Source organism: Zootoca vivipara, chromosome 5 (assembly GCF_963506605.1).
Source record: "Zootoca vivipara chromosome 5, rZooViv1.1, whole genome shotgun sequence".
In the NCBI taxonomy this organism is placed as follows: Eukaryota; Metazoa; Chordata; class Lepidosauria; order Squamata; family Lacertidae; genus Zootoca; species Zootoca vivipara.
The window spans coordinates 17,101,913-17,127,418 of record NC_083280.1 but is presented as its reverse complement, the minus strand read 5'-3'; the positions used below and the strand labels follow the sequence as shown (position 1 = coordinate 17,127,418).

General features: G+C 45.0%; 1 protein-coding gene across 1 annotated transcript in view; it reads right to left on the bottom strand.

The window, feature by feature from the left end:
* Positions 1-934: 934 nt before the first annotated feature.
* Positions 935-25,506, bottom strand: part of SERPINI2 (serpin family I member 2) — a 42,205-nt gene continuing 17,633 nt past the window's right edge. The window contains exons 4-10 of the mRNA XM_060274410.1: positions 24,348-24,542; positions 19,624-19,819; positions 15,969-16,066; positions 14,515-14,601; positions 6,773-6,862; positions 5,736-5,807; positions 935-2,644 (exon numbers count right to left, since the gene is read on the bottom strand). Coding sequence (XP_060130393.1) covers positions 2,568-2,644; positions 5,736-5,807; positions 6,773-6,862; positions 14,515-14,601; positions 15,969-16,066; positions 19,624-19,819; positions 24,348-24,542 — 815 coding nt within the window. The 3' untranslated portion in view covers positions 935-2,567. The remainder of the gene's footprint in view (positions 2,645-5,735; positions 5,808-6,772; positions 6,863-14,514; positions 14,602-15,968; positions 16,067-19,623; positions 19,820-24,347; positions 24,543-25,506) is intronic.

Sequence of the window (25,506 nt, the reverse complement as noted above, 5' to 3'; positions counted from 1 at the left end):
CCAATGAAAATAGGGACATCCTAAGGAAAAACAGGACATTTCAGGATCAAATCAGAAACTGGGATAGCTTCTGTAAATCCGGGACTATCCCTGGAAAATAGGGACACTTGGAGGGTTTGCAATTTCCTATCTGTTATATCATAGCCATGGACAGACCCAGTCAGCATAAGGCCTGAGTATCTTTGAATAAAGAGAATATAGTATAAATAAATTTTCCTCATTAGCATCCTCCAGCGAATGAGGCTTTCCATGATAAAACGTTGATATATAAAGAAGTGCTAATGGACATTGCTAGCAGCTGATGATGATGATTCAGTGCAACAGATATCAGATAAACGTCTCTGGTTTCCCAAGAATTTTGGGTTTTATGTATACATAAAATCATTACGGAAGAGCACAGAACTGCAGATGTTGCACTGTTGCTAGAATCACATTGTCCACGTTATAGCTGCTGATGACTGTTTAGCAGATTATCTGGGGGGAAATGCTGATAGCCACAACTTGGCTGCCTGCTCAGAAAGTTTAGATACTGCCATGCCATGCCAAAATGAAAGAGGCTGCACAGCATTTTAAGAAGTCAGACCCAAAGAAGAAGCAGGTCATATCTGCCTGGACTTGTGATGACCTGTGCTCTCTGGAGAGCAGTTTGTACACAGCCTGGGATCATGCCTGCTTCAAACTTGGTTGTGCTAACAAAAAGCCAGCTAAAAGGGGAAGCATAATTTAAAAACTGGATATTGTATTATGCAGAATACAGATCCTGCTGCTGCATCGTGCATTAGTTGAGCATGTGCGCAGCCCTTTTTTCAAAAAAATAAATAAATCACTGAGACTAGAATAATAAAATGTGTAAATGATGCAGCAATGCAATGATTAGTCAAATCAATAAATAAATCTTATTTATTAGACACTGCCGTATTTAAGTGCGAGCGGAGGAAGCAACAGCTAGTCAGAGAAAGCACATTATTAGGCTGAGAGAAAAGGGGGTAGGTGGCAGGTGCGAGAGTGGCAGGCAGGCAGTCGAGTAGGATCTTTTGCTCTTAGGCCCAGTGCCAACACCTGGTATGGCAGGGGAAATGTTAGGACCCACAGGCTAACACCAACATCTCCTTTGAATAAAATAAAATAAATTTGTTTAGGGACTGAGAAGTAGTGAGAAGCACCTGGCTGTCTGCATTACTCTACCTGTGGGATCCAGGAGCATTCTGGGGAAAGAAAGATGGCGGTTGCTTCAGGTACTTCACCTGCTACTTCCCTTCTTAGTACAGGTGTGAGCAACACTGCTTGCCCCAGTGTGGCAGTGGATGTGCTGGACTGTTGTCTTGCCTCTGTAATGGACTGGACGAGAGCCAACAAACTGAGGCTCGATCCAGATAAGACTGGGACACTCTGCGTTGGGTGGTTCCCTAGACCACGTGGATGGTTGCCTGCTCTTGATGGGGTTACTCTCTCTGAAGGAGCAGGTATGCAGCTTAGAGCAGGCATCCCCAAACTTCGCCCCTCCAGATGTTTTGGACTACAATTCCCATCATCCCTGACCACTGGTCCTCTAAGCTAGGGATCATGGGAGTTGTAGGCCAAAACATCTGGAGGGCCGCAGTTTGGGGATGCCTGGCTTAGAGGATCAATGGATCCATGGCTGTCGCTTAAGGCTCAGGTGGTGCAGAGTGTCTTAAGGCTCTTGGTGGTGCAGAGTGTCTTCCATCAGTTTGGGCAGATGGCCCAGCTGGACAGGGATACCCTTCTGTTGTCTATGCTCTGCTAACCTCTAGGTATAAAAAATCAAATCATGATGTTCACCCAAGCCCCATCACCCACCCTTTTGTAATCCTACTTTGGTGGGATAAACCATGGTATTGCTAGGCAGGCCTGGGTGTCAATTATTTTCCAGGGCTTCTTCAAACATGGTCCCAGCCCAAGAAAGCTGAAGGAAAACAGACCCTGCAGTTATAAAAGGCAGAGAAAAGAAAAGTTTTGTAGCATGGATTCAAAATCCACATATACTTTGTTTTCTTGTGTTTTTTTTAAAAAATGCAGAAATAGTAACAGTATATTCTTTTTCAAAATCTCCTTTTTGTTTATCTCATCATCGCCAATGGATTGAAGGATTTTGTTTTTATTTCTTACCCGTTTGCTAGCAAAGCAGAGCAGCACGTAGGCTGAAGCAATAACTGTCAAGGTACAATCAAAACGGAAGAGCTTGCCATTTGAAAATTTCCATGAGAACTTAGAAAGGCATGAGAATTGTTTTTCTCTTTTTCCCTTTATGGTTTAGATCAGAAACAGTAAGATCTCTTGTATATAGCTGCTTCTTGAAGTGCACATCGTTCCTTTCAAATATCCACTTTACGAATCTTCTATAATTACCCGGAGTACTTGAGAGCATCCAAAGTACATAAAATAATTTACAGAGAAGCTAGAAATGAACAGTACATGCAGAAATGGTTTATTCAACCTTGCTATATGAGGTGCAGAGAGAATATTCAACAGGCAACAGCAATAAGAGAAACCGCACTTCCATCTCCCCCTCAAAGCACATATGACCTTAGTGTGATTCTTATTACTTTTTAAAGGGAGTCTCTATCTCTTCTCTTTTGCTGCTGCATGTCAGGATTGGCCAGCTTCCCCATAAATACAATGGACCCTGAATGGAAGGCAGAGAAAAAGTTATTCAGATGGGAACTTCCAAATAATTGCAATAATTTCATTTTCATTATGTTTATCTGGACATTTCTAACCTGACCTTCTAGTGCAGGCATCCCCAGACTTCGGCCCTCCAGATGTTTTGGACTACAATTCCCATCTTCCCCAACCACTGGTCCTGTTAGCTAGGGATCATGGGAGTTGTAGGCCAAAACATCTGGAGGGCCGCAGTTTGGGGATGCCTGTTCTAGTGCCTATGTGGGCACTACGCAAAACCACTTGTAACAAATAAAAATCGCAGCATCTCACAATCAATCATGAGTACTTATGCTGCACTTTTCTCATGAGCTCCAAGCACTGCATGTTCATTGGGTTTTACCCAACTAAGTTTTCCTCAGAGTAGCCGCACTAAAATGAATGGACCTAAGCTGGCCATATATCTATTTATTTCAATGGCTCTACTCTGAGTAAGAGTAGCACTGGACACAACCCATGGTCATTGCAACAGGCTTGAATTGTTATTGGTTCATCACAGGTGGAAGGGCTGAGACTGAGGGATAGTTGTTTGCCTGATGGTGCCTGCCTTATAATTATTATCAATTTATATTTATTTACACCCCACCTCCTTCCCTGATGGGAAATGTATACACTACTTGATTGCTCCATCTCGTCAAGCTGGGCCTGACCCTGGCTGCAGCAATATCAGGTCTTCCCACATATGGACTTACCGATCCTTGAGCCATAGAGACTTGACAAAGCCACTTCGCTTATGCCAGATGTTTTCTGGCTCAAGCCTGACACTGCCCCTTGGGTCTTTTAAACCTTAAAAAGACAGTCTGCTTACAGATTAAAAGTCCAAAAAAGGAGCAGGGCTGGTGTCAAGGATTGATGCTTACTAGCCCAGAGCCTCCACTGCTTGTTTATGTGCCCTCTCTCAGCATGCAAGCAGCAACAAGAGCATATATATATATATATATATATATATATATATATATATATATATACAGGTGAAACTTGGAAAATTAGAAAATCGTCGAAAAGTGCATTTATTTCAATAGATGCCATGGCATGCAAAGCAAGATATGACATAATGACATGCAAAACAAGATATGTCAAGCCTTTATTTGTTGTAATTGTAATTATTTGTCATTAGGCAGGTCAATTATAAATGAAATGTAATTAATGAAATGTAATAGCGATGTTTATTTTTGTATTATTGTAACTATTTGTTTTATTACTGTGGAATTTCCGAAAGAAAGCATTTGTAAAAATTAAAAAAAAAATAAGTTGCATTACTGAAATAAATGCACTTTTAGACAATATTCTAATTTTCCAAGTTTCACCTGTATATGGAGAAGCATCTTCCAGTTGCCTCAAGCTCAGCTGTATGGACTGAGAGCAGAGGAAGAGGACAAGCAAATGGGCAGAAGGGACAAAGAGGAGGGGAACACACTCAGAGGAAAGGCCCACTTTGGGCATCTTGCACAAAGCCCCACCCTCTCAAAAAGACACCTGGATCCAGCACTGATGTAGGAGGTTGGAAGTGCAGTGTAGTGGTTAGAGCCTCAGACCTGGGAGACCAAATCCCTGATTGGCCAGGAAGCTCACTGGCTGACATTGGTCCAGTCACTGCTTCTTAGCCCATAAGCACCCTCACAGGGTTGTTGTGAGGATAAAATTGGGAGGGGCGGAGCATTTATGCTACTTTGAACCCCTTGGAGGAAAGGTACGGTATAGATTGATTTATACCTCACAGGAAGGTCGCTCTCGGACATCAAGCTAAAATGCTGCTTTTGCCGCTGAGGCTATCCTGCTCTCGCCACCATTTGGAGGCAACAATTTTAACTATGTTTCATCTTTACATGCCAAATGAGAGATTAGACACCACTGTGATTCCCAAGGCTCTAATTACGTTGTGGTAAGGTTATCAAGAGCTTTGATGAAGCCTGTCTGCCATCGCGATGACAAATGATCAGTAATTCAATATCAAAGTTGCCGTAACAAAAAAATACTGATTGTGTAATTGCTAAAAATAACAGTAATTTCCCTTCTTTATTGCAATCACTATTATTTCCTGAAAATGAGCTGCCATTCAGCCTAATCCTCAATTTAAAGCAGCGGGTTACTTTTAGACAGTTTGATTTCAGCAGGGAGCATAAAACAGTAATGCAACCCCTCCCCCCCAAAAAGCCCTCACACCTTACTTAAGAACAGGTTGTTAAATGTTATGGAGCCAATAAAGGCTGGATTTTCTCCCCTATATTTTCCTATGGATAATGTTCCCATGGCAGCTGTCTGGCTGCAGTGTCTGTTCAGAGACCCACTGCTTCTGTTTTTGGGGGGTGATATAGGGCAGGGGTGGGGAGCCTTTGGCGCCCCCCCCCCAGGTGTTGTTAGACTCCAGTTCCCATCAGCCCATGCCGATGGCAAGAGATGATGGGATTTTTAGTCCAGAAATGTAGGGGGCAGGTTGCCCATCCCTGATGTAGCAACTAACCCACGAATGGGCCCACCATCCAGCGAAAAAACAACAACAACCACCTGTGCAGCCAGCCCTTAAATGGAGTCAGATAATGTTGGTCGCAGGCTGGATGTGAAATCATGTCACATAATAAGACAGTAGTTTTTAGAAATTACTATTATTTATTATCATCATTAATATATCAGTCTTTGTGACAGATTTCAAAGAATGAGAGAACAAGTCTCTGCCCTAAATGGTTTGGCATCTAAAAAATACACAGTCTGGAAAACAGCAGCAGAGGAGAGGGAAGGAAATGAGGGGAGAGATGAACAGGAGAAAAAAAATACAATTATTTCAGTGGTACCTACTTAGGCTTAGTTACAGTGGAGTCCAGGGACAAAAGTACTGATTGTGTAATTGCTTAAAATAACAGTGATTTCTCTTTTGCATTCAGCCACTGTTATTTCCTGAAAATGAGCTGCCCCATTTCCTAATCCTCAATTTAAAGCAGCAGGTAAATTTAGACAGTTTGGTTTTAGCCAAGATCATAAAATAGTAATGTGCATTTCTACAGCTTTTACAAGAAACAGTAATAGATATTGTAGCAGTTTAACAGCCTATTCCTTCTTACTTTCTATAACTTCTATGACAGGATTGCCTGGAGTAGTTGATTCTATGGAAAGAGTTGTCAATCTTGTTGGGCCTGTGGGAACATTTGCAAATTAGGGGGAACTTTTGTGGGCGTTGCACACATACCCAGGCACCAAGAACACACTGCAAAACTTCATCTTGAGGACATGACGGGACCCTGTGGGTACCAGCAAAAGCCTCCAAAGGCACATGTGAACCTACAGTTGCCAGTGCCATATTGGTGATGACTTTGCCCTAGGGTCTGGGCAAACTCCCTTGCTGAGGGACTCTTCAAAAGCCTAAACCTGTAAAATATGAATGCCTCAAAAATGTGTATCATAAAGGTCAAGGAGCTAGGATTTGCTGGCTGCAGCTTCCTGTCAAGTGTATATTCAGTGAGTCACCTGGGCTTGTGGCTTCATAATGTGTGAAACTGCCCTGAGGTGACTTAACCATAGTTCCACACTGGCAGTGCCAATTAAACTCCTCTCTCCAGCTAGGAATGGAAACAAACAAAAAAACAAACAAAACAAAAAACAAACAAAAAACTCATAAGAAAAGCAGGAGGGTCAGAAAATTCATTGGTCACCTAAACCGATCCAGTTTCTACCACAACAACAGTACCCAACAGACATAATCAGGGCTCTAAATTCTGTGAGGAGCCCATGTGAGCATAATAAGAGCTATGGCCTATCTAGTCCTGTGTCCTGTTCTCACAGATGAAACTTGAAAGCAGAACCTGAACAGAAGACAGACAGACAGACCTACACACACACACACACACACACACACACACACACACACACACACACACACGTTGATGGGCGTACAGTGACGGGCTGCAGACCCATTCTTCCCCCTCACACACAATGGTAATCATATCAGAGGAGAAGGCCTGGAAAAAGCTAGTGTCTTCACCTGCCGAGAAGTGGTTTAGGACAATGGTCTTTAACTTCCAAACCCTTACCAGCCAACCATCTAATAAACAACAAAACATTTAATCAAATGTAACAATAAATATGTTGCTTATCCATTTACCTGTCGAGTTATGTCTCAGGATAAAGAGGAATGGTCGGTTTGCCACAACCTGCTTGTGGGACAGGCTCATGATTGCTGTCAAATGCATGCCTGCAATATATTTTTTACAAAGGCAAAAACAAGTGCAAGGTTCAGACAAAAGGAAGTGTTTTTTTTTAAATAGAAAGATACAGTAACAACCTAAATTATTAGCTCTGTCATGGCTACCCAGAAGTAAGTCCCTTTGAGTTCAGTGGTGCTTACTCTGTCAGTGGGTTAAGGATGGCATCCTAAAATATATACAATCCAAAAATAACAGCTGTAACATATAGCAACACTGAAACAGAAGTTACCAGACCCTTATATATAGTAAGAGGGTGGGGAAGGGTATTACTCAGAAGGGTGGTGGGAATGGGTGATTGGCTGATAGGTGATAGGTTTACCACTCCTATCATCCAATCACCCATTCCCACCAAACTTCTGAGTAATACCCCTCCTCACCCTCTCACTATATATAAAGGTCTGGTGACTTCTGTTTCAGTGTATCTGAAGAAGTGTGCATGCACATGAAAGCTCATACCAATGACAAACTTAGTTGGTCTCTAAGGTGCTACTGGAAGGAATTTTTTTATTTTGTTCTGACTACATCAGACCAACACAGCTACCTACCTGTAACTAAAAATATAGCAAAACTGAAATAGTAGCCCTAAATCCCACCAAGGAACAAGGTAAAAGGTAAAGGACCCTTGGGTGGTTAAGTCCAGTCAAAAGTGGCTATGGGGTGCGGCGCTCATCTCACTTTCAGGCTGAGGGAGCCGGCGTTTGTTCACAGACAGCTTTCCGGGTCATGTGGCCAGCATGACTAAACTGCTTCTGGCGCAGCAGAACACTGTGACGAGTGCCAGAGCGCACAGAAACGCCGTTTACCTTCCTGCCGCAGCGGTACCTATTTATCTACTTGCACTGGCGTGCTTTAGAACTGCTAGGTTGGCAGAAGCTGGGACAGAGCAATGGGAGCTCACCCCATTGCATATGGATTCGAACCGCCGACCTTCTGATCGGCAAGCCCAAGAAGCTTAGTGGTTTATACCACAGCACCAAGGAACAGCGATAGTATAAGTCCTTAACTAATCAAATCCACGCTGACATAAAACAGGGGTTAAGTTCCAGGGATCACTCCTAAAGCCAAAATCAGAGTTTTTTTTTCCCAGATGCCTGCCCCTTTTAAATTTATTTTTATTTTTTGCCAGGCACAGAAAGCTGAATGCCCACAAATAAAATGTATGTGACTTGTGGGCTTGCTGTATGCTTTAAAAGTTTAAAGCAAGCAAAGAATGAGCCAGGTAGAACAATCTTGGGATTCTGCTCCATGGACCAGGTGCAACAACCTAGAAGTGTTCCACCCCCCCCCACCCTCTCTTTCTCTCACAGACATCAATTCCCTGCCAACTGCACATCTATTGGCAGGGAGGACTCTGAAACTGAAACATCCTGTGAAATTTGCACTTTCCTGAATTTTGTAACGCAAAGTCTCCTGTCAAGTAATGGGCACAAACATGCACATATTAGTGAAAATAAAAATACAACTATGCATTATATTAGGGGGAACTACTTGTAAAAAATGTGCATATTTGAGAAAATTGCATCCAAATTATTTATATTAGGAGAGATTCACACTAAAATACGGACTAGAACATTTTTATATTAAAAAGCAAAGTGATGCAGAAATGTGAAGACTTGAACACTAGAAAAATAAAAAATGAAAAGAAATCAAAATTGACAGTTTCAACCATCCCTAGTCATACAATGGAATTTTGAGCTAGAAATACTGTAGTAGGAATCAAAGTAGGGATTTGAAGAGCCACATATCAGGGCAATGAAAAATGAATGGCAGTGGTGTTCTGGTTAGAGATGAGAGGCACAGCAAGCAGAGGCCAGAGAGAAGAAATATCCCTGCAGTAGCCTGGGAGCATGACCTGGACTTGTAGCCAAGGGAGCACGAAGGAAGGGGTGGGTACCTGCTGTGTTTTTTTCAGAAGCAGTGGCATGGCCCATACAAGAACAAGGGAAGCGTTGGAATCAAATATAAAATCAAGGCTTTGTAGCTAATCAATAGAGAGAGTCGTGATTTTGCCCCTAAACACAAGAGAGCAAATGAGAAATATAGGGCTTAAGTCATGGACTTACAAACCCAGGTGATAATTTAGGGAGGGCTGTGATTTTTTTATGTGTCCCATAGAATTTTACGGTGCTAGGGCTCTGTGATTTATAGATAAGGATAATTCCTGAAACATGTGTCATTTCTTATAAAACGTGAGCTGTCCAGAAAGGAAATGAGAGCCTAAAGCAGCCTTTCTCAACTCTGGGTTTCCAAATGTTGTTGGATTACAGTTCCCATCATTCCTAGCTAGGGTACCCAATGGTCAAAGGTGATGGGAAGACATATAGTTGCCATCTGTCTGTCTGATGGAGTGTGCCTCCAGGGACGCATTAGCAGCATTGAGGTGACTTCCCCAGGGTGCAATGCTGGGCAGCGTGTATGGAGGTCTTGGGCTGCCCAAATGACAAAACCCCGCTGGAAAGCAGAGCAATAGTCAAACAACATCTACATGGCACCAGGTTGGGGAAGACTGGTTTAATATGGCTTGGTCAGTCAAATAAAGGATGCTTTTCAAGAATGAGAGTTCTACCAGCTGTACATAGATGCCAATACCTGGCTGGGAGTCCTTTACACTAGTTCATCACAGCCATAATTCCTGATTGCCTGCACTTCTAACATATTCTGCCCCTCTACTGAAAGCATGGGGGTGGGGTGGAATCAGCTGCTGAGTAATGGAGAGAAAGGAATGTTTCTTGAAGTGGCAGGTACTTGAAAGGCAAACAGCAAATGTGTGTGGGAAACAGTTTTCCAAAATGCTTAAATGAATGCATACTACCATCCAATTGTCATATCTGACATGTGTGCATGTGACTCTCCAGGGTAGGAATGTAAGAGACCATCGTTTTCTGTTTGGCCATTTTTGTCACATGCCACAATGTTCCTGTTCCAGTGCAGTTTGTCTTCCACCAAAAACATGTTATTCCTTTCTGTTGCGAAACTGCCTAATTTATGTGATTCTCATAATCAACTGTGCAATCAATTATATAAATCAGATGTGAAAATTACATAGTTACATTGCCATTGTGTTATTTCACCCCATTCATTTAAATGCAAAGGAAGTGCAATGCAAATTGGGGGAAAACGTAATCAATTGCATATTGTTTGTGGACTGACTCAATCAGCTCACTCAGGACAGCATGAGGTTCTCAAAGTTGTGGGTTCAAGCCCCATGTTGGGCAAAAGATTCCTATATCGCAGGGGGTTGGACTAGACGACCCTCATGGTTCCTTCCAACTCTACAATTCTATGACCCTATGAAAGAGACACTAATTTCAAATACCAATCATATTCACTAGATTGCTTTCCCTTCCAGGTATGGGATGGACAAATGAATGTATTGCTTTCCTCCAACATCTCCACTCCAGACAGAGGACGTTGGAAGAACTACCTGGGGGTGTTGGAGATTGAACATGGGACCTTCTGAATGCAAGCAGTTGCTCTACCCTTGAGCTACAGCCTATAGAAGTTGCTTAGCTAAATCATCTGCAAAGTGTCCACCTGTCCTGTCACCCGATGGGATATTCCAGCAGAAAAAGCATAATATTTTATAACCTACTTCGCTCAGCCGTCATGAACCGTAGATCAGTTTCATGGCCAAGGGGACACTGATGCCTATGTATTAACATAGCTGAATGTGTCACAGATTAACAATCTTCCTTATAACCTTTTTAGTAAAAAAAGATTTCCTGTAAGAGATCAAACCACCATGTGCCATCAGTTAAGCCTCCAAAATATGACTCAGAAGAAGAGAAGCAATTGTTATATCCTGTTAGATGCTTTTCACTTTTCGGATCACCTACCGTTCTGAGCAAAATCTTTGCAAGTGGAAAATGAGTTACAACTTTCTCTCCCCCCACCCCCATCCCGCTCTGCCGCTTTATAGTTACAAATCATCAAAAGGCAATTGAGCCATTACTGGGAAATTCTTATACACCACACCGTTGTTTTATAATATGGCATTTTCTTTAGGGATTTCTCAAAAGCTATCAAGGATAATAACCTGCTAGAGATGCATTGAGTTGAAGAAGTTGAAATCTCTAGATACGCCTCTCCATTTTGAAACTCATTTGAAGGACATATTTGTGACTATATTCACTTTTAACTATAGTTATTACCTTCCCTGCAGGCATTTGTCAAACTGAAAGTTTAAAATGGGCCACATAAACTGCAAAATGTGCTTTAGAAGAGTGGTTTAAATTTGAAAATACATTTGCCTTTTTCCTCTTTTCTCTTACTTTTTAGTAGAAGGCACTATGATAGTAGGGAACTATGCCATTAAACTAAATATCAGCTTTTGTTCAGATTCTTATTAACACCCTTGCTAAGTGAAGGTACGTTATATACTGTACCACTTGCATACAAATATGCCATACAAAACGGTCAAAGCAGGAACGCTCCAGTCCAAGGTTTCCTGAGCACCACAGGCATTCAAGCCTTTGATCTGTACTTCTTCTAACTGTGAGAAAAATTGGGCTTGCAGAAGAGGACCAGATCATGTAAGCCAGTCTGCCATATGACCAGGGTTCAAACTGCCACTCAGCAATGAAGTTCACTGGATGACCATGGGCCAATCCTCATCTCTCAGCCTAACCTGTGAAACTTCTTCTTGTCTCATGCCTAGACAGCACATGCTCAAGCGTTGTTTTGCTTCTGCTTTCTAGGCATGGGTCTGAGCAGTTTCCCCCATGCCCCGCTCTTTTCCCGCAGAAAACTCACTCCTTAGTGCTAAATTGGAGCAAACATCAATCCAGAAAAAAAACAGAACTACTGTTTGTTCCGATTGGGTGCTAAAGAGCCGTTTCCCCCAGAGGAAAGCCATGGGACCAAGAGAAAGTGTGCATAGACCCTAAACAGAAAGGGGTTGTTGCAAGGATCAGATGGAGAGGGAGAAAATTGTGTACATCACCATCTTTAGCTCCTTTGGGGAAAGGTGAAATATAAATGTCATTAGGGATAGGCAAATCTGCCAGTTTTGGTTTCTCTCAGTTCTTTGGTTTTCCAATCTTAAGTACAGTTCTCCAAATTTGCACACAGTTTATGATTTTTTTAAGTCCTCATGAAAATCCACCCACATTTTAGTGTGCATTTCTCTTTATACACACATTTGTAAGCAATTTTGCTTAATATACATATTTTGCAAAGCAATTTCTCCTGACATCAATTTTTGTATGGTGCTTTCACTAATATATCCCTTTACCCTTTTTATACACATTGCCTAACTGGAAAAGTGCATTGCTAAGAGGAGCTGGTAGGAACAGCCCTTTAGGATGCACATGCATGAGCTCAAAAGAATACAGCAACTTTTCTCTCCCATAGGCATATAAGCATCAGCTCAGCCATAGTTCAGCTCAGCATGTTCATTGAAAGTGCTTGCCCATTGAAAAACAATGAACTTCACATTAGATTGTGCTCCATTTGGGCCAATGGCCATTGCAATCCTGAGAGGTGTCTGCAGAAGAACTTTCAGCGAATTCAGCCCTTAAACAGGAAGAACCTTGGAAGAAAGAGCCACATGGCTGACTCCCAAATGAGTGTGAGTTCTAGGACTGCAGCCTTCAGATCATAGAAATTCAGGCGGCATCTTTTGCATCGCTGTAGACTGCTGAGAAGCGCTAAATATATTCTGATGTGTCATTAATTATTGATGCCACTAACAAATGGCTCCTCTGGGTCTTGACTTTTAGACCCTCGTGCTTTGGGGGCAAATGCGTTCTGCCTAAATTATAAGTTAACCAAAGGAAAACCAGAGGGCTAACAGAATAACAACAGTTCAACATCTCCTCTCAAAATAGGACCATGCCCTCTCCTGCATCCTTTGTTTTCTTGCCCCAGTAAAGCCCAACAAGCTCCCGACCTGAACTGGCCAAAGGCCTGGAAACGATGCCTTATGAGGAACGGCTTAGGGAGCTGGGTATGTTTAGCCTGGAGAAGAGAAGGTTAAGGGGTGACATGATAGCCATGTTCAAATATATGAAAGGATGTCATATGGAGGAGGGAGAAAGGTTGTTTTCTGCTGCTCCAGAGAAGCAGACACGGAGCAATGGATTCAAACTACAAGAAAGAAGATTCCACCTAAACATTAGGAAGAACTTCCTGACAGTAAGAGCTGTTCGGCAGTGGAATTTGCTACCAAGGAGTGTGGTGGAGTCTCCTTCTTTGGAGGTCTTTAAGCAGAGGCTTGACAGGCATATGTCAAGAATGCTTTGATGGTGTTTCCTGCTCGGCAGGGGGTTGGACTGGATGGCCCTTGTGGTCTCTTCCAACTCTATGATTCTATGATTCTATAATTCTATGGTGCTTGTACAATGTATCTCCAGTCTCTAAAGGACCCTCTTCAGCTGCACATTAGTGAGCCACATAAAACTTGCTTGGAGTCCAGGGCTGGGGGCAGGGGCTTTTCTGTGGTGGCCCCGAGCTTATGAAATCCTCCGCAAAGGGAGGCTCACTACGCACCTTCATTACATATCTTTAGGTTCATCTTCTCCTGGGCTTTTGTTTAATTTGTCCATCTAAGGCCTTTTAAAATGCGGGGTGGGTGGTGTTTGTTTGTTTGTTTTTGCTTATAGTAACTATGTTATAGATTTGTGTGTGTTTTATATTGAAAACCGCCCTGTGATCCCTGGATGAAGGGTAGTATATAAATTGAATTAATTAATAACAACCTACGCTTGTTCACAGGGCCGTCTCTAGGCCCGGGTCTGGTGGCGCGGGGCGCCGCTGCGCCCGCTGAGAGGCACGGCAGAGGCCGCCCCAGGCGTGCCTCTCAGCTGTTCAGCGGCTTCAGGCCGCTCTCCGGAGGCATGCGGGCCTGGGGCCGCCTCCGCCGCGTGCAGGGGCGTCGCAACAGGGGTGGGCAGCGCCCCCTGGCCCAGGGCCGGCCCTACGGCCAGGCTGGATTGCGCAGGGCTCTGGCCCTCCAGGCGGCAGCCGCGCTGCTCGCTGCGGCCGCCTGCCCGCCGCGCTGGGAAACAGGGCGGGGCGGGGGCGCCAGAGGGATCCGTTGCACAACAGCGCCAGGGCGCCAGGTATGCTTAAGACGGCCCTGCTTGTTCATATGTAGCTCAACCTCCAGTTCCCATTCACCCCAGCCTCCATGGCCAATGTGTATGGATGATGGTACTTGTAGTCTAGAAATGTCTGGAGGAAGAAAGGTTTGCCATGCCTGCTGCAGAGCATTTGTCTCCTCTTCTCCCAGGGCTCCCCTGCCCTTACCCTGACATGCAACTTCCTTCCATAGGCTGGAAGTATTGTGCCAACCAACGAACATTTAGCATGTGCCATTATTTCCCATGAGTACGGTATTATTGCCCACAAGTGCATACACAGTTTAAAAAAGCACAACCCTTTGACCTTTTGGGCACCTAACACCAGCCCATCACATCAAAATACGGTAGCCTAGATCTGGGGTCACGTAACATTCATCCTGATAGACCGAATAAGACAAGCACCCCCAAACTTGGCCCTCCAGGTGTTTTGGGACTACAATTCCCATCATCCCTGACCACCGGTCCTGTTAGTTAGGGGTGATGGGAGTTGTAGTCCCAAAATATCTGGAGGGCCGAGTTTGGGGATGCCTGGAGTAAGATCTCTGTCAGGTCATTACCGGCAGATGATGCTGCTTCACTCCCATCTTCATGCACCTCAAAACAGACTTTTTGAATGGCTTTAGAAACGTGGACATCAGCAGAATCTGAGAGGGGACATGAATGATAAAAGAGTTCATATATGATGCATGTGTCATTATTAATCTCAACCCTGCCTTTAGAGATATGGGGGGGGGATCACATGGGTTTGTCCAGAGCATAAGACGAGCCTTATGCAGCCATCCTGTCTGCAACGGGGTCAACCAGATGCCGAAAGAGTGATCACAACTTGTCTCCTGTTATTGTTACCCAGTTACCGATATTCAGAAGAACCTCAGTTCCTGGAGGTAGCATGCAGCCTTCATGACTAGAAGCCCAGTCAACCTTGCAAGGTATATAGGCCAAGGGAAGCGCTCCCTCGTGGTGTGTATTCTGCAGTTACTCACTTTCCCATGTGGGACAGTGGCGAGCAGTTCCCGACACCTTCCACTGCTATACTGTAGCCAACAAAATTCCTACCACTGCTACTACAGCTGCTATTAGACTCCAGACGTTTCTCTCAGAGACTAATTGCAGTCTTTGGTGCTATTAGGAAATTCCCCTCAGAGACTAATGGCAGGCATGTGTATGTGGGTTTTTGTCAAGTACGCAGTGGGTAAGGATAGCATTTTGAATGTCTGCATGGTCCCAACGACAATAAATGGGTGGGGTGGGGTGGAGAGATAAGCTGACATTAATTTTTTTAAAAAACAACAACACAGCAGCAAGTGACATAGTTTGTGTCACGCATCTAGTTTGGCCCTGAGAGATAAGCAACAGTTTCATGGCTGCCTTTGCTAACACTTTATTCCCTGAACCATAGCTGTCAAGTTCTCCCTTTTTTTTTAAGGGAAATTCCCTTATGCCGAATAGGCTTCCTCACGAGAAAAGGGAAAACTTGACAACTAGGCCTTGAACAATGAACATGCCTTCTCCTGAGAAGGAACTTCCTCATTGGCCTTGAATTTTACTTTAAGTGATTTGTGTGTTGTTGCTGTATTTTATTTTATTTTTAAAAAGAGGGACATGAACATTTGCAACAAAACTGACTACTTTTTAACAAAATTCTTGTGATCTGCCTTCAAAATTCCTTAGCTGTTTCTCCTAAGGAAAGACCACGTTTCACATGTGCTTCCCTCTGAGGCCCCAAAACCGTGTGGCAATTCTGTTCTGAACATTGTTCCTTTTCATGCCTTTGCTTGAAATCTGGGGTGAGGTAAGCAAGGATTCTGTCACGGAATAATAACCCCTCACTCTTTTTATATATTTAAAAAACCCTGATATGTTTAAAAAGCAGGGTGTTCCTTTGTCCTTGAGCGAAATGCTGAAACACACTTTGTTAAAAGTACAGTACATGATTACAGCAGACAATAAGGACCGAAAACACAGATAAAATGTTCGCAGCAGCAACCATCAGCATAATAAATCAAAGCACCTGTTATTCCAGAAAGGTCACAGCCATTATTAAAAATCTCAGTAACGTTGAGAGGCTGGATAATCTCTTTCAAGTCCACCATTTGCTCTATTTTAAACCTGTAGGAAGTGAAGAGATAGAATCAGTGTTGGCTTAGAACCAGCTAGGTGCAAGGCAGAGACACCCTTAGAACCAGCTAGGTGCAAGGCAGAGACACCAGTAATAGGTGGAGCACAAGTCAATGAGAGGCAGAGCCAAATAATTCTAGTTTTGACCCCGCCCACCTCCCAGCTGAGTTCTACATGGGCTACACAGAAATTAAGGAGGAGGAAGCTGACAGACATTGCTGCCCCCTGAGCTGGATGTAAGAAAGATGGCGGGGACCAGCTGAGGAAAGGCTAAGGGCGATGGGACACATTCACCCTAATGGAACAACCTCTACAAATGTATGGAACTGGGTTGTGCAAAAAAGCATTAAGGTATCCTTGGTCCACCACAGATTATTTATTTATTTATTTATTTATTTATTTATACATACCCCGCCCATCTGGCTGGGTTTTCCCCACCACTCTGGGCGGCTTCCAACAAATACCAAAATACATTAAAATATCACAGATTAAAAACTTCCCTAAACAGGGCTGCCTTTAGGTGTTTTCTAAATGTCAGGTAGTTGTTTATCTCCTTGACCTCCAATGGAAGGGCGTTCCACAGGGCAGGCGCCACTACCGAAAAGGCCCTCTGCCTGGTTCCCTGTAGCTTTGCTTCTCACAGTGAGGGAACCGCCAGAAGGCCCTCGGCGCTGGATCTCAGTGTCCGGGCTGAACAATGGGGGTGGAGACGCTCCTTCAGGTATACTGGGCCGAGGCCATTTAGGGCTTTAAAGGTCAGCACCAACACTTTGAATTGTGCTCGAAAACGTACTGGGAACCAATGTAGGTCTCTTAGGACCGGTGTTATGTGGTGTCGGCGGCCGCTCCCAGTCACCAGTCTAGCTGCCGCATTCTGGATTAATTGCAGTTTCCGGGTCACTTTCAAAGGTAGACCCACATAGAGCCCATTGCAGCAGTCCAAGCGGGAGATAACTAGAGCATGCACCACTCTGGCGAGACAGTCCGCAGGCAGGTAGGGTCTCAGCCTGCATACCAGATGGAGCTGGTAGACAGCCACCCTGGACACAGAATTAACCTGTGACTCCATGGACAGCTGTGTGTCCAAAATGACTCCCAGGCTGCGCACCTGGTCCTTCAAGGGCACAGTTGTCCCATTCAGGACCAGGGAGTCCCCCACACCTGCCTGCCCCCTGTCCCCCCAAAACAGTACTTCTGTCTTGTCAGGATTCAACCCTAGTCTGTTAGCCGCCATCCATCCTCCAACCGCCCCCGACACTCACACAGGACATTCACTGCCTTCACTGGTTCTGATTTAAAAGAGAGATAGAGTTGGGTGTCATCCGCATACTGATGAACACCCAGCCCAAACCCCCTGATGATCTCTCCCAGCGGCTTCATATGGATGTTAAAAAGCATGGGGGAGAGGACAGAACCCTGAGGCACCCCACAAGTGAGAGCCCCACCACCACTTTCTGAACACAGCCCAGGAGGAAGGAGCGGAACCACTGTATGACAGTCCCCCCCAGCTCCCAACCCCTCTAGACGGTCCAGAAGGATGTTATGGTTGATTGTATCAAAGGCCGCTGAGAGATCCAGCAGAACTAGGAAACAACTCTAACCTTTGTACCTAGCCCACCGGAAATCATCAACCAGCGCGACCATGATGAGGCCTGAATCCCGATTGAAATTTTCTTTCTTTATGTCTCAGTTTCATTCAAGCTGGAGAGTGAGAATATGGTGGGCCCTGGAATATCCCTCGCTCTGAAGCAGCCCCATCTGGCCTCCCTTTGCTAATCCCAGATGTGAGGAGCATCTATGGCATGCATCCCCAAACTTTGGCCCTCCAGATGTTTTGGACTACAATTCCCATCTTCCCCAACCACTGGTCCTGTTAGCTAGGGATCATGGGAGTTGTAGGCCAAAACATCTGGAGGGCCCCAGTTTGGGGATGCCTGATCTATGGGGTTTCGCAGTTGGTGATTAGAGGAAGGGGCACGGAGCCATGGCCCTCTCCCAAACCAGTTGATGAGAAGGGATCTTTAAAACTTCCAAAATATTGATCCCTATGAGTCGTTTGGAGGGGAGGGTGTTTTACTGCTTCTGTTGTAAGTTGGATCCAAGGTCCCTTTGGTGAGGAGGATGTTGTTGCAGATACATACAATGGTAAGTAAGGACTCTGCATTTATCTCTGCAAAGGCTCAGACAGACAATGTCCTTGATGAGCCTACATGCTTTGCAAGATGAGAGATAAGGAGAAACATTTTAATTTGTGGGGGAAATATAAATATATATCTAAGAAGCCTTTTGTGGCATTTTAATGAGGTTTAGCTTTGGCAGCGTGACAATGCAACACATATGTACACATATGTACACATATGTACATATGTACAACACTACGCAGAAGTAATTCCATTAAGGCCAATTGGGTTTACTCCCATGCAAGTGGAGATGTGATGGCAGAAGATTTACTACACCAGACAGATTTTGAATATTTCTTTATAGATATTATATGAAGGCTATGACAGGTGCATTTTGACGGTTTCATTGGATGTATTATAAGGGATATACAGTAATAAATCATCTTGATTGTAATAAGAGTGGTTGGAGTATAATAATTGTAGTAATTATTTTACTTGGTTTTTCTGCTTAAATTATGGATTGGATCTAAGTTTGTATCTTTTACTAGCATGCCCTTGGTTCCTCTTTACCCATATTTTAAAGATGAATTGGCTCTATTAACAGGCAGCACTTCATTTGTTCTGCTTTCCCAGATTATCCGCTTCCCTTCACCCACCCACAACTCTTTGCAGGTGAAAATACAAGGGTGCTCATGTTTCTGTTCCGCACTCCAGAAACGATCACTCCCTGAGCCCTCAATTTTTACACACTGCTGAAGACTCTTTCCCACCTACTGGTTCATTTATTTTGCACCAGGCTGTTTTAAACTTCAGCTTGCACATATTATGGAACCAGTAGGTCTTGCAGCCTATTCTCAGCCCTTAATTTGAGTGTTCCTGTTCAGGTTCCCTGAGAAGACAACCAAGCCCTCCTCCAGTTTATTATGAACTATACAGGACTCGAAGGACTCAGCCAGCCATGCAGTCCACCAAGACACTAGCAACGCATGCTAACATTTAAAAACAGACACAATTGGGACAGTAAGTACAAGGGATTAAAGCAGGGGTGGGAACCTTTGGCCCCCTAGATGTTGTTGGACTATACATCCTATAATCCCTGACCAGTGATGATGGGAATTGGAAGCCATCTACATTTGTGGTGCCATCTCTGGATCAGGGGTAGTAAAAGCATGTGGGACCATTACCAGCTTCAAGGTGCTTCTTGGGAGAATAGACGTTTCGTACCTGTCAGCTCTTAATTTCATTTACATTCGCTAGAGAAATTAGTAAGCACAAACTGCCATTAGCTGAAATAACTGCAAAGCTCCCAGGTCAGTAAATCAGTTTGCCCTTTTCAGTGTCTTAATTCCACGAACTCTTCCACAAGAAGGATTTAAGACCAAAAGGGATAATGAGGAAGGCCAGATCGTCACAGAGGTCATTACATACCTAGGAAGGCTGATATCTACGTCCTCGTCCTCTTCCATCTCAGCAAACCAGCTTCTCATCAGCTGGGCTGTAATGAGTTTCTCTACCTTTTCTACAGGCACATCTTCTGCTGGAAGGATCAGCACAAAACTGAATTCCTCTCCTTTGTACGGCAGCTCCAAGACTTGGTAGCTCACGTTATGGTCAGAGAAATGACCTAAAACAAAGAATAGAAAATGTGCAAAAGTCTTAATTACCGAACTGTAATAGGAGAGAGGTGGCAAAACAAGAGCAAATGAAAGAGGATCCCAGAGGCTTCAGACTATTCATTAGACCATGGTGAAGATTTACAGAGCAATCCAATCCTCCCTTACAAAAGACTGTGTCTGGTTTGGATTGAGTGGAGGCATCCCTCCACTCAGCTCTGCCAGCTGAGCCAGCCTCCAGCTGGCTGCCAAATGCACAAGCAGAAGGCCTGCAGGTGCTGCCAGTAGCGTAGGAAGGGGGCGGTGGGGGCAGTCCGCCCCAGTGTCATCTCTGAGAGGGGTGATAAAAGCCCCTCTGGACAGATCGCCGTGCCGTCCCCCTGGGCGCCAATCGCCGTGCCAATCGCCCCCCCGGGCGGCTCGCCCCATCCCCCGGGTGCACGCCACCGGGTGCCCGAGCGGCTAGCTCTGCTGTTGGCTCTGCAGGGCAGCTGCTCCACTCTTGGCCAGCCTCCAGCGCCCTTCTTCTCCTTCCTCCTCCAGGGCTCAGGATGCCTCGCAAGCACCGGGGGAAGACTCTGCCATGGGCACAGCCAGCCGCGACAGGACACGCAGCCCCCGGGAGTGACACCAAGGCTGCTGGGGGTAGCCACACGGGAGGTGTGCCGAATGTCACCCCCCACCCGTGACTCCCAGGCCTACCCTGAGCTGTCACGGGAAGGGGAGAGCTGAGTGGCTTTGCCAACGGCCTTCCCCTCTTCCCCCTTCATTTTGACTGCTCTGCTAAATAGGAACCAAAAGTTTGAGTGGCCTCTGGCCACGCTCCTGGTGGGCTTGGGGGGTGAAGGGGGCTCTCCCAGGTGCAGGGGTGTTGAATAGGGGTAGCCCCCGAGCAAGAAGGGGCTCTACGTTCTGGCTGCGTTGGAGGGTCCTTCGGGGAGCACAAAAAAGGAGAGTGAAGAGGCGGAGGAGAGGCCCCTTGATGTGTTGTCAGTCGCCTGGTGACCGGGAGGGGAGTGGCAGGTGGGCGGAGCTCCTTCCAGCTGCCCAAGAGGAATGCAACCCGCCCACAACTCCCAACTTGGGGGGGGGGGTTGCACACAAAAAATCACACCAGGTACCACATGACCTTGCTACGCCTCTGGGTGCTTCCCTTGCCAGGGCAGTGCAACAGAAACCTCTGAAATGGGGCATTCTGTGGACAGGAACAAAGGAAGTCTATACTGAGTTAGACTGTTGGTCCATCTAGCTCAGTACACAGATCAGCAATGGCTCTTCGCAATTCCACACAGGAGTCTGTCCCAACACTACCTGGAGATGCCAGTGATTGAACCTGGGACAATCTGCAAATAAAGCAGATGCTCTACCACTGAGCTTCATCCCTTCCCCCAGGGAGGGGATAGGGCTGAGCCAGCCTGGGACCCCCTGGCTGGCATCAGGTCCCATCTGTCCACCTTTCACCATGGCATGAAGACAAGACAATAGGTCACCACACTGACTCTGCATTTTTAAACACAGGGTGAATTTTGCATATGCAACACTAGTGTTCACACCTATCCCCGTGTTGCGTCTTAAATTATGTAAGAGATGCTCTGCCAAGCCATCAGGTTCCGATTTTGCATGTATTTTTTAGAAATCTCTGTAAAGTGAGTTAGCCAGAGCACTTCTGAGTATCAATTTTTTAAGAGTGAGGAGGCAGAACAGCCAGTGGTGTAGCATATGCCCAGGGTGGGCGTGCTCCAGAGGGGAGTGGGGTGCGCTCCCAAGGGGGGCGGGGGGTGCCCTTCCAGGCACAGGATAGCCGCTCAGGTGCACGGAGCGGCGCATGCACCCTGCAGCCGGGGGTGGAGCTGTAGGCGCTCATTTTCCAGGCACAATGAAAGGTGCACCCACCGATCCCACTTCCTTCCTCTTCCCTTCCCCCTCTGTTGTTTGCTCGCTTGCCTCCCTCCAGTCCTGTCCCCTGCCTGCAACAGAGCCACCCACGCCCGTGACTCCCAAGCCTACCACGAGCCGCTCCCCCCTACCCCCGATGGCTCGCGGTAGGCTTGGGAGTCATGGGCAGGCGGTGCGCCGAATGCCCCCCCCCCCAGGGATGACACCCAGGGCGATGCACCCCCACCACACCCCCTTCCTCCGCCACTGAGAACAGTCAACAGCTTTATAAGACCAAGTGGAAACTTATTGGTTCTTTGAGTCACAGAAGGAGGCATGGAGGCAGCTCCTTCTCCTGATAAGCTACCACAATGGTGCAGTGAGTTAAATCATGGGCACCTCAGTCACCCAGTTGCCAGAGTCCCTGGTTCAAGGCCCCCTACTCCCTTATAAGACAGGATCAAACTCACTAATAAACTGAAATCCATACATGAGTCCTTCATTTTGGAAGGGAAGGAGTTTGACATGCTCTGTCCATGATTAATTCAACACATCAGGTTAGATTCAGAGAAAGAGACAGAAATAACGAGCAGAGAACTTGAGATGTGGAAATTATTTGTCTTGTACATGCACATGATTTAATTGGAATGTCACTATTGCTACTTCGCAATTTTGAGGAAAGAGTCCATTGATCTGCTTTGCCACTTCTCTTTGAAAGCGTCTGCATTTTGTGGAGAAAAATCCCCTCCGAAACACCACACATTTAAAACGTCACGGTCATACCAACACTTCTGTGCTGGGTTTCACAGTATGGGGTGCACTGCCACCAGAAGACTAAAAGAAATGACATTAACAATTTAAAAAGCAACGAAGAAAGGAAGTTTTAAAACGGCACAGGATAGAATGCCACAGGAAATATCCAGTAATTAACTGCAGTGCTATTTTTCTTTTTTTAAAAAAACGGTGCCGGAACTCAGCATGAACACCTCCCTCATTTTCTTAGAATGGCAATGGCGCCCACCTGAGGAGTGCCAGAACTAAGTTCCTGTGAGTTCCCCCTGGGGAAAAAGCCCAGAGTGACTGTAATAATGGTAGCTTTGGGCACACAGGATCTCGTGGTCCTGATGCGACTATACTCAGAGTTCAACAGAACCAACTGTACTTTTCCGTGTATAAGACTGTGTTTTTTTCTTTTGAAATCATGCTAAAAAGTGGGGGTCATCTTATACATGGGTAGTGCATAGGGTGGGTGTTTGATTGGTTGCTGCAGTGGCTGTCAGTGGCTATTGTGCGTGTTACTGGTTGCTGTGTCAATGGGTGGTGTTGATTGGCTGACACTCCGGAAGGTGGGCAGGCAATTGGCAGCTTCTACCGGCGATGGGACAGACGGGAGGCGGATTTCGCAATGTGTGCGGGTGAACAATTTTTGGCAATCCCCTCTAAAAAAAAAGCTAAACAATCCTGGGTAATCCTCTCCCCCAAAAAAGCTCAACAACTCTGTGCCATCTCCCCCCCCCATTTTCTTACATTTGAGTCCCAAAATTTGGGTGCCTTATAGACGGACAAGTACGTTGATTCACTGATCTGATAAACAGATTGGAATATAATTAACCTTCAGATTTTGCACTTCTCTAAAATTTTGTGATGCAATTCTTGTCTCCAAAAGCGTACCAGAATGCATTTATTAAATGTCTATTTTAAGGTAAAAGGATACTGAATACATATTTTATGTTAAAATACATAGTTAAGTAGGTGTTTAGATATTATTTTTGTACAGATTGGTTGTTTATTTTTAAGAATCACACCATGGTGAGGAAATGATATGGAAATGATATGTGTCCAGGGCGGCTGTCTACCAGCTCCATCTGGTATGCAGGCTGAGACCCTACCTGCCGGCAGACTGTCTCACCAGAGTGGTGCATGCTCTGGTTATCTCCCGCTTGGACTACTGCAATGCACTCTATGTGGGGCTACCTTTGAAGGTGACCCAGAAACTGCAATTAATCCAGAATGCGGCAGCTAGACTGGTGACTGGGAGTGGCCGCCGGGACCACATAACACCGGTCCTGAGAGATCTACATTGGCTCCCATTATGTTTCCGAGCACAATTCAAAGTGTTGGTGTTGACCAACACTTTAAAGCCCTAAATGGCCTCGGACCTGTATACCTGAAGGAGCATCTCCACCCCCATCATTCAGCCCTGACACTGAGATCCAGTGCCGAGGGCCTTCTGGCGGTTCCCTCATTGCGAGAAGTGAGGTTACAGGGCACCAGACAGAGCTCCTCCTCGTCGGTAATGGCACCCGCCCTGTGGAACGCCCTTCCAACAGGTGTCAAGGAAATAAGCAGTTATCATATTTTTAAAAGACATCTGAAGGCAGCCCTGTTTAGGGAAGTTTTTAATATTTAATGCTGTATTGTTTTATTATTCGATTGGGAGCTGACCAGGGTGGCTGGGGAGACTCAGCCAGATGGGCGGGGTACAAATAATAAATTATTATTATTATTATTATTATTATTATTATTATTATTATTATTATTATTACAGACTTAGGAATAAACACATGAGAAATCGATCTAGAGCAGAAATGGACTGATCTACACATCCATTCATACAAACTCATATATATATGCATGTGAAACCAGGTGGGATGTCTGAATTACCAAGCTTTGCCGTGAGCTGAAGATGCATCATCGGTATCTCAGTCACAGAACCGTCACTTTTAGTGAAAGGCATCAAACTGGTGTCCTCTGCTTTGAACGTCTGCTTCCAGTCCCCTTTGAAGAAAAGGGCATTCACCAGCAAAAGTCTGGTCAAGGGACCAAGGTCGCCACTTGCCACAAGGTTCCTGATTTTACCTGCGCATAAAGAGACTGTCAGTGTGTCTAGCTGTTTCTCTAATTGGCCAGGATACAAATAAAGATAAAATAAGAACAATGGCATAGAATCTCAGAATTGTAGAGTTGGGACCCAAGGGTCATCTAGCCCAACCCTCTGCAATGCAGGCATCTCAGCTAGATCATACATGACAGATGGCCATCCAACTTCTGCTTAAAAATGGAAAGTGTAATGCTGGTGGTCAACAAAAGAGGTTTAAAGACTGTCTCAAGGCAAATCTTAAAAAATGTAAACACTGACAACTGGGAAACACTGGCCTGCAAGCGCTCCAGTTGGAGAACAGCCTTTACCAAAGGTGTCATGGGCTTTGAAGAAACTCGATCTCAGGACGCAAGGGAGAAACTTGCTAAGAGGAAGGCACGCTTGGCAAATCCACACTGTGATCAACTCCCGCCTGGAAACCAATGTCCCCACTGTGGAAGGACGTGTGGATCCAGAATTGGCCTCCACTTACGGACCCATTGTTAAAATCGTGTTTATGGAAGACAATCTTACTCGGCTGCGAGTGAGAAGAAGAAGAAGAAGAAGAAGAAGAAGAAGAAGAAGAAGAAGAAGAAGAAGAAGAAGAAGAAGAAGAAGAAGAAGAAGAAGAAGAAGAAGAAACCTCTAAGGAAGACTCTTATTGGAGTCTGCTCCACTGTCAAACAGCTCTTACCTTTGTCCATTTTAATATCTATTCCGATAGGCTTTGATTATATATTATGTTTGTTTGGTTGTGTAATCAAAATTAACATATTTGGGGAAAAATATTTTGGGGGGAGTTGAAATGAAATTTAAGACCAGTTTGGTGGGTGTTGCTTGGTAATACATCAGTAGGGAATTTTGTAAGAATTTAAAGGAATTTCTGTAAGACTAGCAAAATTTCCTAAGAGGACAATTCCCATATTTTTAGCTTTAAAGCATTCACTGTGGAGGTAGAACTAA